The sequence below is a fragment of the Cherax quadricarinatus genome, chromosome 88, assembly GCF_038502225.1.
Source record: "Cherax quadricarinatus isolate ZL_2023a chromosome 88, ASM3850222v1, whole genome shotgun sequence".
NCBI lineage: Eukaryota > Metazoa > Arthropoda > Malacostraca > Decapoda > Parastacidae > Cherax > Cherax quadricarinatus.
The window spans coordinates 13,272,372-13,285,569 of NC_091379.1; the positions used below are offsets into that span (position 1 = coordinate 13,272,372).

Consider the following 13,198-nt stretch of genomic DNA (forward strand, 5'->3'; position numbering starts at 1 on the left):
TGCAGTGCATAATGAGAAAAAAAAACTCCGACTTTTTTTTTAATTAAAACGCCGACTTTGTGGTTTATTTTTGTATAGTATTTATAGTTGTATTCTCATTTACTTGGTTTCATTTGATAGAATGGAAAACATATTATAGAAATAGAGGTAATTTTGATCGGTTTTACTATGAAAAGAACCTTGAAATGGAGCTCAAAGTTGGGGAAATGTTTGATTTTTGCCGATGTTCAAAAGTAAGCAAATGATGTCATTGTCTAATAAATGTCCAACTAGCCACTTTAATATGCAGTCATGAATGGGTTGACATTATTTATACAATTATTGCAATATTGCAGCAGTCTGCATAACAGTAAATCTTCTAATTTTTGTTTGAATAAAAATTCAAAATAGAAAGCAAGAGTAATATCAGAGGGGCCTGGAGGCATAACTGATGAACAAAGAAAATGTTATTTTAGAGCCATTGTTCATTCTGGACCCTGTTTTGAAATTGGCATATTTTTTAATTTGCATGAAATTGGCCAAATTGCAACTTTCTGACCATGTTATTGGGTAGTTGAAATTGGTAAATGGGCAGTTTCTTGTGCTCAATCGATAGAAAAAATGGAGTTCTAAAGAAACAGCTATGAGTTTGGTCGACTGGAACAATGGAATTAGCTGAAAATAGGGCTCAAAGTGGGCGAAATCGCCAATTTGTAAATATCGCCGAGGTTGTTAATTTCACGAGAATGTAATTCCGTAAGTTTTCCAACAAATTTTGTACTTTGGTGTCGTTACCATTGGGAAAAGATTCTCTATCATTTTGTAAGAAAAAAAAAAATTTTTTTTTTAAATTTTTGTGACACCAGGAGACACCTCAGGATTTGGAGTTGCAACAGTCAAGGGGTTAAAGATAAGGTGGCTTTGAAGCCACTGTTGGTTGCCATGAGCTCAGTCTCATGATGCAGGGGAATATACTCTATTATTACACTAATATCAACACTACAACTTATATGCCTATCACAATTGTTCTAATATGACATAATAAATAATGAATAATATTGGCATAATACCGAGCAGTTCGATAAAGATATGAATAGGATATGGGATACAAGTACCATTCTTCTATCCGTCATGGGGACTTATATTAAAGAAAACAGAGTATAGCACAGGGCTAACTGTGATATACCTTATACTGCACCATAAAACTGAAACAAGAAAGCTATTTTCTCTACATAGATTACTGTTACGTTGTTTGCCCCTTATTACTTTGATAGTAAGGTTCTCACTACATGTTCTAGTGTGGGGCAGCTTTTTACTTAATGGCCTTATCTGTCTAGGGGTAATACTTACATCATGGCTGATCATCTTGAGTGTCTGATATCCTCTCACCAGCCCTCTTCACAGGTTATGTAAACTACTACTATAAAAATATAACTGTATTCTCAATAGATATGTACAGAATATACAATTACAGCCTCACACTTTAAAAACAAAGATCTACACACTCCATAGCTGTTCTCCCACATGGTGTATCTTATTAACTTTTGTCCTTCTCTCTTCTTGACATAACTCTGGGCTAACCAGTGTTTTGACACACTTTAGTCACCCTGGGTATGGTGGCCACAACTTAAATTATAAAAACTCACCCCTGGAGCACACATACTGCCCCAAAAGATAGAAGAAGAACCCAGAGATCCTGCCAGGTTGAAGGTCAGCCACAGAGAGAGTCAGAGAGGGAGAGAGAGAAAGACTAGCTAAGCTCCTCCCACCAAAACAAAAGACTGTTGCCAAGCACAATTCTCCAGTTACCACAATTCTACCAAACCTTAATTTTACTTTTACAAAAAGATATACAACTTTATAAACTACTTATTTAAATTGTGTGTTTATGTGTCTCTAGTATAACCTATTATATTGAGAAAAATAGGCTTGACCCAGCTGCCTCTCAGTCATAAGGTTGATCAGCCCTTATGACATTTAGAACTGAGTCTCCATCAATTCAATATAATTAGGTATTCCAGAGTAACTGTTACTTATAAATACATGTTGGGTCCTATAGCCCCATAACACCCCCACCTCCAGACGAAGTCTCACAAAAGCTAGCCGTGTCCCTCAGGATATGGCTAGTAAAAAGTATATTGCTTAAGTCTGAAGGCGGTAAACAAGACTACTAGAAATGCTACATATTTCCCAGCGCCATTACTCTTCACTTTACTGTTATTTACAACAGGTTGCAGAATTTTTTATAAAAGCATTTTAACCATACCCATATACTCAAGGGTGTAACTATTTACAATTTTAGTGACTTTTAAACAATACACATTACAATGCAAAAATTGCACACAATGCCCACTGTGAAAACCCACACCAACAGGCCTGTGCCTCTGCTACGGTAATCCAGCAAGCAACTGGTACTCCAGGGTGGCATCTTCCTGATCAGAAGACGAGAGTAGAGCCAAACTCAGAGCAGTCAGGTGTACACCAGGCAGGAAACTTCACAAAACATGTCAAGGTGTCTCTCACTTAGTGGCCGAACCAAACAGTGAGACTTCCAGTCAACACTCACGATCCTTAACATGGTCAGGCACTCAAGCCCATCTTCCGAGGTCCCACTCCACACAGATCCTCCAAACTTATGAAGAGGAGGCTGACATAGAACATGAAGGGGTCCAAGGGACCACAAAGGCAAATCGTCGGGCTGTTTTGTATATAGAGCACACCAAGACACAACATCACATACCTTCCTGAACGTCTCATGTTACCGAAGGTTGTCAACCTCTGCCTCAACTCACATTTACGTACACCCTGACCCTCGTCACACTTTTGGCTCTGACTCGACTCCTTCACAGTCAGATGGCTGGTAGAGAGTACTCAGGCTCGCTGAGAGTTCACCACTGCAAAAACAACAAGGTCAGCACAAGACAAACACTATGTACAAAGTATGCACCATGCATCTACATGAAACATCTAGAGAGAGCATCAGCAACCACATTCTCTGAGCCTTTTATATATTTGACTTCCAAATTAAAAGGCTGTAGGAACAAAGCCCATTTTAAGAGTCTGATTTTAGTCACTATACACAGGAACATGATGAAGAGATTCTGAGACATGTACAAATGCTGAATAGCCAGCCCCAAAATGAAAATTTTCTTTCCAGTGGTAAAATGTTGACATTTAAATTTAGAAGGTTGCTCATTGATAGTAACAGTTGTGCAACCTCTCGCAGTACAACAACAAACACCAAAGACATCTCTTTGCACCCAGGTTGGATACATCAAGTTTACACAAACACCATCACGTTCCATCTCACACACAAATTTTAAGCACACAATGAACACAATTTGCATTACACACATTAAAATGGTACTGGAACACAGGCCATGGAAATCACATCTTCCTGCCCCATGTTTTAGTTTATTTAAAATGTTTGCATCTCTTAGTGCATAAGTATCAATCTTTCTAATCCTGTAAACCTTAGTTGTTAAACATACTTTGTGGTAGTCAGTGTTTATGCCCAGGGTGCCATCTAATTTGAGAACCATGAAGCATGGGAATGCCCACTGACTCTCACTAAGCACTACAAACTGGTGGTGGAAGAATTTAACTTCCTCTATATCCAATTTTTCATACAGATTTTTCCCACACAAAAATTGTTGAATTGGCTCAGCTTCCTTAACAATTTCTTCATGGAGTTTCAACTTTTCCTCATTACTGACATCCCAAACTTTTATAAAGTTCCAAGGTGGCTGAGTCAACTCTCCAACATTTTTCTCATTAAAACCAAGCATGCATTTCCTAAAATCTTTTACACACATGTTATTTCTTAAATACTCTTTTTGTATTTCATTCAGATTATTGTTTTGCAGCCCTTTACATTCCATTAAAACATTGGTCTCTCTGAATTTTTGACAGAACTTCAAACCCTTTAACCGGTTACTGTGTACACTATACTCATTCTTTTCTTGCTTGGGGGTGTGGGTTTTATATCTAACCCATGGGAACTTCCACCACAACATGTTCAGCTCACAGCAACTTGCCATACAGATTTTCACATGAATTGGCTCCAGTATCAGCACTTCCTCTCCAGCCTCCAGAGTATCATGGTCCACATTATGGTCCCACATCATCATCCTGGTCTGGTTGATGGGCATGTTCACTGGTACCATCCACCTCATACGAGCCAAACAGTGTCTGAAACTGAGAAAAAGCTCCGAGGGGGGAGCATCACCATCCTCCCCAAGCCAATAGCTCAGAGATTCCAGAGTGCTTCCCCACTCAGCAAATACAAAGAAAGGGATCCTCTCATCCCAGTTGTTAGTATTGTCTATACCATAGGCTTGCATCATTGTCTTGAGGGTTTGATGTAATTTCTCTATTTCCCCTTGAGATGGAGAGTGATACACAGTTGAACACTGAGGCTCTACTTTTAGTCCCTTCAAAACATTTCTAAAAGACTTTGAGGTAAAGTTAGGCCCTTGGTCTTTTTGCACTGCTTGAGGAAAACCAACATGAAAAAAGAACTTCATCAAAACCCTTAAGACTACATGAGCAATTATCTTATGTAGAGGGACTGCTTCCAGGTACCTGGTAGTGGAGCAAATATTTGTGAGTAAATAATCATTTCCCAGTTTGGTCCTTGGGAATGGACCAAGTACATCTACTACCAGCTTGCTGAAGGGTTCACCTGGTGCTGAAATAGACTGAAGGGGAACAGGTTTAATACTTCGACTAGGTTTCCCTATAATTTGAAAGACATGATAGGTCTCAATATGCTCTCTGACAGTCTCCCACAGGTGAGACCAGAAGAAATGCCTGGAAACCTTGGACATCACCACCTGGGGACAAAACCCTTGTTCTCCTTCCATCGATACTGCAAACAGAGGTGAATTCTTTGTAAGAGTTTCCTCCCTGAAATGAAAACACTTATTTAACTGTAAAATCTCTTCCTCAGCAACAGCGACATTTTCCTGCACAGAAATTAATTGCACCCTAGTAGGTGCAGCCTCTCTCACACTATTTAACTGATCCATTCTCCAATCATGCTCAGCTCTGGCTGGAACATCCTTTTCTTCAGTTGACTGCAGTTCAACATCAGAAAGCAGAGTTACCAAACTTAAGCCCTCACCATCCTCATGAGAAATATCATGAAGACTGTTGGTAGCATGATCATGAGCCATACTTCTCATGGTGGAACCATCAGGGAGAAGGTCTGGCAGGGTTTTCCTAGCCATTTCCTCCCAACATTTGGGATTTGGTTTCCCCCAAACTAGTTGTTCCTCACTGTCTAACAGGCCCATAACATTATTCCCTAATAAGAGGTCGACCCCTTCGAAGGGAATTTCATCTGAGATACCTACAGGGAGATAGCCAACTTGGTATGTAGATTCTACCCATAATTTGTGTACCGGTGTCCTTATGGTTGAACCCGTAATACCCTTCAACAATATATCTACCCCAGTATAGGTATCCTTAGACACTGGTAGCACTCCAGCACGTAGCAAAGAGTAGGTGCTACATCCATCTCTCAAGGACAATATGTTCTCAACTCTGCGTACATCCTTTTGCAAACCAACTGTGGACCTACTAGAAAATATACACATCCTGGGGTCTAGATCCAAAGGTTCCTCCTCACCTTGCCTTGAAGACCTAATGCAGGCAACTGGATGTATCTCTGCAGTTAGAGTCCTCTGGGGTGGTTCCTCCCTTTCCTGATCTCGCCGCCTTGACCAGCAAAACTTTTGTGTGTGTCCAGTTTTGTTACAGTAATAACAGATAAAACTCTTAAAGGTATTTTTACCATTTGGTGTAAGACTGGTACTGTTTACTCGAGGACCTGAAACATTATCTGATTGTCTAGGTAAACTTTGAACTCCAGCTGACTTACCTTTTCCTTCTATTTTAGAGGGCACCTCAGCCTTCATTTGTCCCTGAAAATTCTTGTCCCACTTACCTTTATGACCATAGGACTTGGAATAAGGTTTAGAATGAGTGGGGAAATTTTCAGAAGCAGCATGACTGTTTTTACTTACCAGTTCCCTGCGAGCCAAGAATCGGTCACCTAGATCTAGTGCTTCTGAAAGATTATCTGGGTTTTTGTCCTCCAGATACTCTCTGAGGTCAACAGGGATTGTATTGTACAATTCCTCATGAACCATCAGATCTACTAATTTGTTATAGTCTTTATTAACTCCTTTGGAACAAACCCATTTCTTAAAAAGGAACAGTTTCTCATTCCCAAACTCAGTTAAGGTCTGCCCATCCTGAAATTTTTGATTCCTGAACTTTTGTCTATATTTCTCAGGTATCATTTGGTAGGCAAGCAATACTTCCTCTTTAATCTTATCATAATCAGAAAAATCTTGCCCCTCCAGAGTCTCTACTCTCTGGAATCCTTTACCCACAAGTTGTGTGCGAACTAGGGTAGCCCACTTCTGTTTGGGCCATCCTTGCTCCAATGCAGTCTTCTCAAAAAAAGAAAAATATCTATCTGGGTCACTCTCTGTAAACTTAGGGACAAAATTTGCAGCTTTAGTTATGTTAAAGTACTGCTCAGGCTCTTGTTCTGAACCTCCTAACCTCTGACGTTCTTCCTCCTTAGCTTTCATTAAGTTCATCTGAGCCTCTAGTACCGCTAATTTAAGTCTCATTCTCTCCATTTCCATATCACCTGGAGTAGGTGATCCCTCATGTTCACTGTTAACAGGCATGTTTACTGATGAATTATTACCTTCTTCCCTGAAGCCTAAAAAGTTGAAAGACTCAACTTCTGACATAGTTTTATCTTTAAACACTTGCTTCCTTCTTACAGTATCAGTGGACAAAGTTTTCCCACAGGCACATAAAATAACACAAATTGAATGTAAACTATGCACATAGCACTTACCATAACCACAAAAATGTGTTACTTAACCTTTCTCCCACCTTAGGAGAAAAACAACCTGTAAACTAATATATGAAAACAACACTTCCACTGACACCACCTTGGTAAATCTTCTACCAGAAACATGCAACTGTTATTACCCCATACCAGCACATATAGTTCAAAGAATGTTTTGAGTTATTTTAGCAGTCAAATAACTATCCCGGACAGGCCCCCATGTTACGTTGTTTGTCCCTTATTACTTTGATAGTAAGGTTCTCACTACATGTTCTAGTGTGGGGTAGCTTTTTACTTAATGGCCTTATCTGTCTAGGGGTAATACTTACATCATGGCTGATCATCTTGAGTGTCTGATATCCTCTCACCAGCCCTCTTCACAGGTTATGTAAACTACTACTATAAAAATATAACTGTATTCTCAATAGATATGTACAGAATATACAATTACAGCCTCACACTTTAAAAACAAAGATCTACACACTCCATAGCTGTTCTCCCACATGGTGTATCTTATTAACTTTTGTCCTTCTCTCTTCTTGACATAACTCTGGGCTAACCAGTGTTTTGACAAACTTTAGTCACCCTGGGTATGGTGGCCACAACTTAAATTATAAAAACTCACCCCTGGAGCACACATACTGCCCCAAAAGACAGAAGAAGAACCCAGATATCCTGCCAGGTTGAAGGTCAGCCACAGAGAGAGAGAGGGAGAGAGAGAAAGACTAGCTAAGCTCCTCCCACCAAAACAAAAGACTGTTGCCAAGCACAATTCTCCAGTTACCACAATTCTACCACACCTTAATTTTACTTTTACAAAAAGAAATACAACTTTATAAACTACTTATTTAAATTGTGTTAACGTTAGACGATGCCATCGTTGGTCGAGGATCCACTGTATTACTCTTGCTTTCCATTTGAAATTTTTGTTGTCACAAAAAAATAGAAGATTTACTGTTATGCAGACTGCTGCATTATTGTAATAATTGTATAAATAATGTCAACCCATTCTTGACTTCGTATTGGAATTTGGACTGGCAGGCGGACAGGTATTGGACGGTGACTTCATTTGTTTGCTCTTGAGATTTGCTAAAGAATAGAACATTTTCGCTACTGTGAGCGCAATTTCAAAGAACTTTTCATCATAAAAGCAATCAAAATCATACCTATTTCTGTAATATATCTTTCGTTCTGTCAAATGAGACCGAAAAAACGAGAATATAACCATAACAACCATGCAAAAATATACCGCTACGTGGCTGCTAATGGCTGAGAAGTGAATTCTGCTGTTTATAGTCTGATTTCTTTCATTTTTGGCGTACGTTAATTAGTATCTTTCCATCATACTTTGCCCAAGTTTCAGTAAGATATCCCAACAAACAATTGAGAAAATAATGATAATAATAATAATAATAATAATATCTTTATTTACTACATGTACATGTGCAATGTGTGCAGGCCTAGCTGACATCAGTTACATACTACTATATAGAAAGCTGCTTGTTATGCAGAGTATTTCAAGCAAATTAGGTCAGTGTCCCAGGATAACACCCACACCAGTCAACTAACACCCAGGTACCCATTTACTGATGGGTAAACATAGACAACAGGTGTAAAGAAACACGCCCAATGTTTCTACCCTGGCTGGGAATTGAATATTTACCAAAAATCATATATGGCTAACCCAAGCCAGGTTCTAGAAATAAGCTACGTTGTCTGACTTTTTTGGGTTATCCTAGGTTCTCTCCACATATGCTGCTGTGTGTGATAATCTATATAGAGAAAATAGCTTTTTTGTTTCAGGTTTATGATGCAGTACGAGAGTATATCACAGTTAGCCCTGTGCTACATTCTGTTTTCTCTAATATAAGCCCCAAGACAGGGATAGGAGAATGTTATTATATACCATATCCTCATCATACCTCCATCAAACTGCTCGGTATTATGCTAAATATTATTCATTCTGGAGTATTTAAGATGTTTTATGTTATTTATATTGTTTATATTAGATCAATTTAGAGTAATAATAAAGCATATTCTCCTGCTTCATGAGACTGGGCTCATGGCAACCGACAGTGGCTTCAAAGCCACCTTATCTTTAACCCTTCACTGCTGTCATGTTGATGGCAGTGAAGGGACTTGAGCTAGAGTTTGTCACGGCCATGCTAGCTGGAGATTCGTCTGTAAAAACTTGCATTTGTGGTCACAGTGGTGCCTGTGCTAACCTTCCTATGGTGTGGAAATATACCCAGATGGACGAATCTTATTGTGGCTAGCTGGTCTAGTGGCTAACGCGACGGGCTGGAGTTTTGAGACTCTCTGACCGTGGGTTCAATCCCAACCGGGGTATGGTTTGGTTCCTTGAGGGTTTCGGCCGTACTAGTATGGCTTACAACCCAGGGTTTTTGACGTACTAGTATGCCTAAATTCTAGCGCCCTCAAATCTAGTGACAGAAAGCTGGTAGGCCTACATATGAAAGAATGGGTCTATGTGGTCAGTGTGCACAGTATAAAATAAATCCTGCAGCACACAGTGCATAATGAGAAAAAAAAACTTTGACCGTTTTTTTTTTTTTAATAAAACAGCGACTTTGCACTGTATTTTCGTATGGTATTTATTGTTGTATTCTAGTTTTCTTGGTCTCATTTTATAGAATGGAAGACATGTTACAGAAATTGAGATGATTTTGGCTCGTTTTACAATGGAAAGTACCTTGAAATTGAGCTCAAAGTAGCAGAAATGTTTGATTTTTTCCAAAGTTCAAAAGTAAACAAATCATGCCAAGTGTCCAATACAAGTCAACTGGTGAGTCTAATATTCTTTTGCAAGTGCGCCAATATTATTTATACCATTTTGTACACTAATGCAGTAGTCTGCATAACAGTAAGTCTTCTATTTTTTGTGAGAATAAAAATTCAAAGTGGAAAGCAAAAGAATATAAGAGGGGTGTGGGGACGTGACTAATGAGCAGAGGAAATGTTATTTTAGTGCCAGGAATGTCTTTCTTGTTTATTCTGGACCCTATTCGGAAATTGGCATCTTTTGAAATTTGTGTGAAATTGGCAAAATTGCTAAATTTTGACCACTGTACTGGATAGTTGGAATTGATAAATGGGTGGTTTCTTGCACTCATTCGATAGAAAAAATGGAGTTCTAGTGAAATATTCATGTTTTTTGTCGATTAGTACAGTGGAATATGCCGAAAATGGGGCTCAAAGTGGGCAAAATCGCTGATGCATAGACATCGCCGAGACCGCTAACTTCGCTAGAGCATAATTCCGTAAGTTTTCCATCAAATTTCAAACTTTTGGTGTCATTATGATCGGGAAAAGATTCTCTATCTTTTCATAAGAGAAAATTATTTTTTTTTTTTTAAATTTGGCCGACCCTGAGAACGAGTCTCGGAGAGAGCCTGTCGACCCTCAGAAGGTTAATGGATAATGTACTGTGTAGGTGCTTTACACAATGAGAAGCATTTCTTTTATTCACTGGAACTATGGCTAGGGCTAAAAGTAAGCAGGTTATAACAAATGGAGAAAAGGAAATTAGAATGACTTATGCAGCAAGTAGCGCCACCAAACTGTACCAGCAGGTTGATGTGGCGACCCTGAAAATTTGAAATTACGCTAGCCAAAATTAGTGCCGCATAACTGAAGGAACCAGATAACTGATTGCCGGATTTGTGATGGCAGACCTGTACATGTTCATCTTCTGTTAATCTTTTTTTTTCTTTTGTAACTTTTGTGTCATCCATATTTTGAATGATTGGTTGAGTCTCACTGAAAATTTATATCTTCACTTCTTGCTTTCCAGATTTTATGTCTGTGGAATACTTCTCCAAAGAGCTGTACACACTTATGGTTACCATGAAAATGGTACCCAAACAGAAGAGTAAGAAGCAAAATTCAGGTCAGAAAACACCACAGAATACACAGGCATTAAGTTACAATGAATTACGGCTCATTCACTTCAAAGCTAACGTGTTGAGAAAAGCTTGTATGATAAAAGCATATATAAATAAGTCTCGACATAAAATGTCATTTCATTTACAATCATCTCAGGTATGGCACCTCGTTTTTCAGTTGGACACACTTGTTAAGCATGTAATGAATTTAACATGTTATGAGGCTTCTGAAGTTATAGAGGGAGTAAACAGTGAACTACAACGTCTGCTGCTACTGCCTTCATTTTGGTACTTTGATAAAGAATACAAAGCAAAGAAGAGTGATCATATGAAAGATGTACATGAGAAACTGTGTGTAATCTTCGATCCTAAAAACAAGTTTACAATTGAACAAGAACACGAGGTCCTCAGCCTCCTAAAACAATGTAATCTTGCTGGTAATTTGATTATCTATGATCAGAGAAGAATTACAAGTGCAATGGGTGTTAAAATTACTCAAGGCGTCTGGTTTAAATGCTCCAAGGGTCATATTATCAATAATGAATATCAGAAAAATAAATGTTGTATATGTGAGAGTAGAAGTTAATGATCATGGCTATAATAATATAATGCACAGGCTTTATCATTTGTATACACAAAAGCATACTTTTTTTTTTTAAATAAATACACATAAGATCAAAAATAAATAAATGAAAGTTTTGCAGAAACATGCAACTAAATTGTGACAACTTGCAGGATTACAAATTAGACAATCAAAATTAATAACAGAAATACAAACTTTTTTTTAAATATAGTTGCATGTTTTTTAAAGGTTTATTTAAAAAGTCTTGCAGATGTACATTCAGTATAAGCTTTATAAAAGTCATTTGTGGAAGATTTCTCTAGAATATAGATGTTGGGTGTGATTAATGAGTTCTATGAATGATCTTAATGTACAATGTTTCAACATTGTTCCATCATCTGCCAGTGGTGTGTAATGTTCTATCATCTCTTGCCAGTGGTGTGTAATGTTCCATCATCTCTTGCCAGTGGTGTGTAATGTTCCATCATCTCTTGCCAGTGGTGTGTAATGTTCCATCACCACCTGCCAGTGGTGTGTAATGTTCCATCATCACCTGCCAGTGGTGTGTAATGTTCCATCATCACCTGCCAGTGGTGTGTAATGTTCTATCATCTCTTGCCAGTGGTGTGTAATGTTCTATCATCTCTTGCCAGTGGTGTGTAATGTTCCATCATCACCTGCCAGTGGTGTGTAATGTTCCATCATCACCTGCCAGTGGTGTGTAATGTTCCATCATCACCTGCCAGTGGTGTGTAATGTTCCATCACCACCTGCCAGTGGTGTGTAATGTTCTATCATCTCTTGCCAGTGGCGTGTAATGTTCCATCATCACCTGCCAGTGGTGTGTAATGTTCCATCATCACCTGCCAGTGGTGTGTAATGTTCCATCACCACCTGCCAGTGGTGTGTAATGTTCCATCATCACCTGCCAGTGGTGTGTAATGTTCCATCATCACCTGCCAGTGGTGTGTAATGTTCCATCACCACCTGCCAGTGGTGTGTAATGTTCCATCACCTGCCAGTGGTGTGTAATGTTCCATCATCACCTGCCAGTGGTGTGTAATGTTCCATCACCACCTGCCAGTGGTGTGTAATGTTCCATCATCACCTGCCAGTGGTGTGTAATGTTCCATCACCACCTGCCAGTGGTGTGTAATGTTCCATCACCACCTGCCAGTGGTGTGTAATGTTCCATCATCACCTGCCAGTGGTGTGTAATGTTCCATCACTACCTGCCAGTGGTGTGTAATGTTCCATCACCACCTGCCAGTGGTGTGTAATGTTCCATCACCACCTGCCAGTTTTGTGTAATGTTCCATCACCACCTGCCAGTGGTGTGTAATGTTCCATCATCACCTGCCAGTGGTGTGTAATGTTCCATCACCTGCCAGTGGTGTGTAATGTTCCATCACCACCTGCCAGTGGTGTGTAATGTTCCATCACCACCTGCCAGTGGTGTGTAATGTTCCATCACCACCTGCCAGTGGTGTGTAATGTTCCATCATCACCTGCCAGTGGTGTGTAATGTTCCATCATCACCTGCCAGTGGTGTGTAATGTTCCATCACCACCTACCAGTGGTGTGTAATGTTCCATCATCACCTGCCAGTGGTGTGTAATGTTCCATCATCACCTGCCAGTGGTGTGTAATGTTCCATCATCACCTGCCAGTGGTGTGTAATGTTCCATCATCACCTGCCAGTGGTGTGTAATGTTCCATCACCACCTACCAGTGGTGTGTAATGTTCCATCACCACCTACCAGTGGTGTGTAATGTTCCATCACCACCTGCCAGTGGTGTGTAATGTTCCATCACCACCTGCCAGTGGTGTGTAATGTTCCATCATCACCTGCCAGTGGTGTGTAATGTTCCATC

At 39.4% G+C, this 13,198-nt stretch overlaps 1 protein-coding gene across 4 annotated transcripts in view; it reads left to right on the forward strand.

Annotated features, from left to right (window-relative positions):
- The window catches only part of LOC128698470 (NFX1-type zinc finger-containing protein 1-like), a 412,092-nt gene extending 400,148 nt beyond the window's left edge, over positions 1–11,944 (forward strand). For all 4 annotated transcript variants that reach the window (XM_070103988.1, XM_070103990.1, XM_070103989.1 and 1 more), the window contains exon 13: positions 10,671–11,944. In XM_070103988.1, the coding sequence (XP_069960089.1) occupies positions 10,671–11,347 (677 nt within the window). In that variant the 3' untranslated portion in view covers positions 11,348–11,944. The remainder of the gene's footprint in view (positions 1–10,670) is intronic.
- The last annotated feature ends 1,254 nt before the right edge of the window (positions 11,945–13,198 follow it).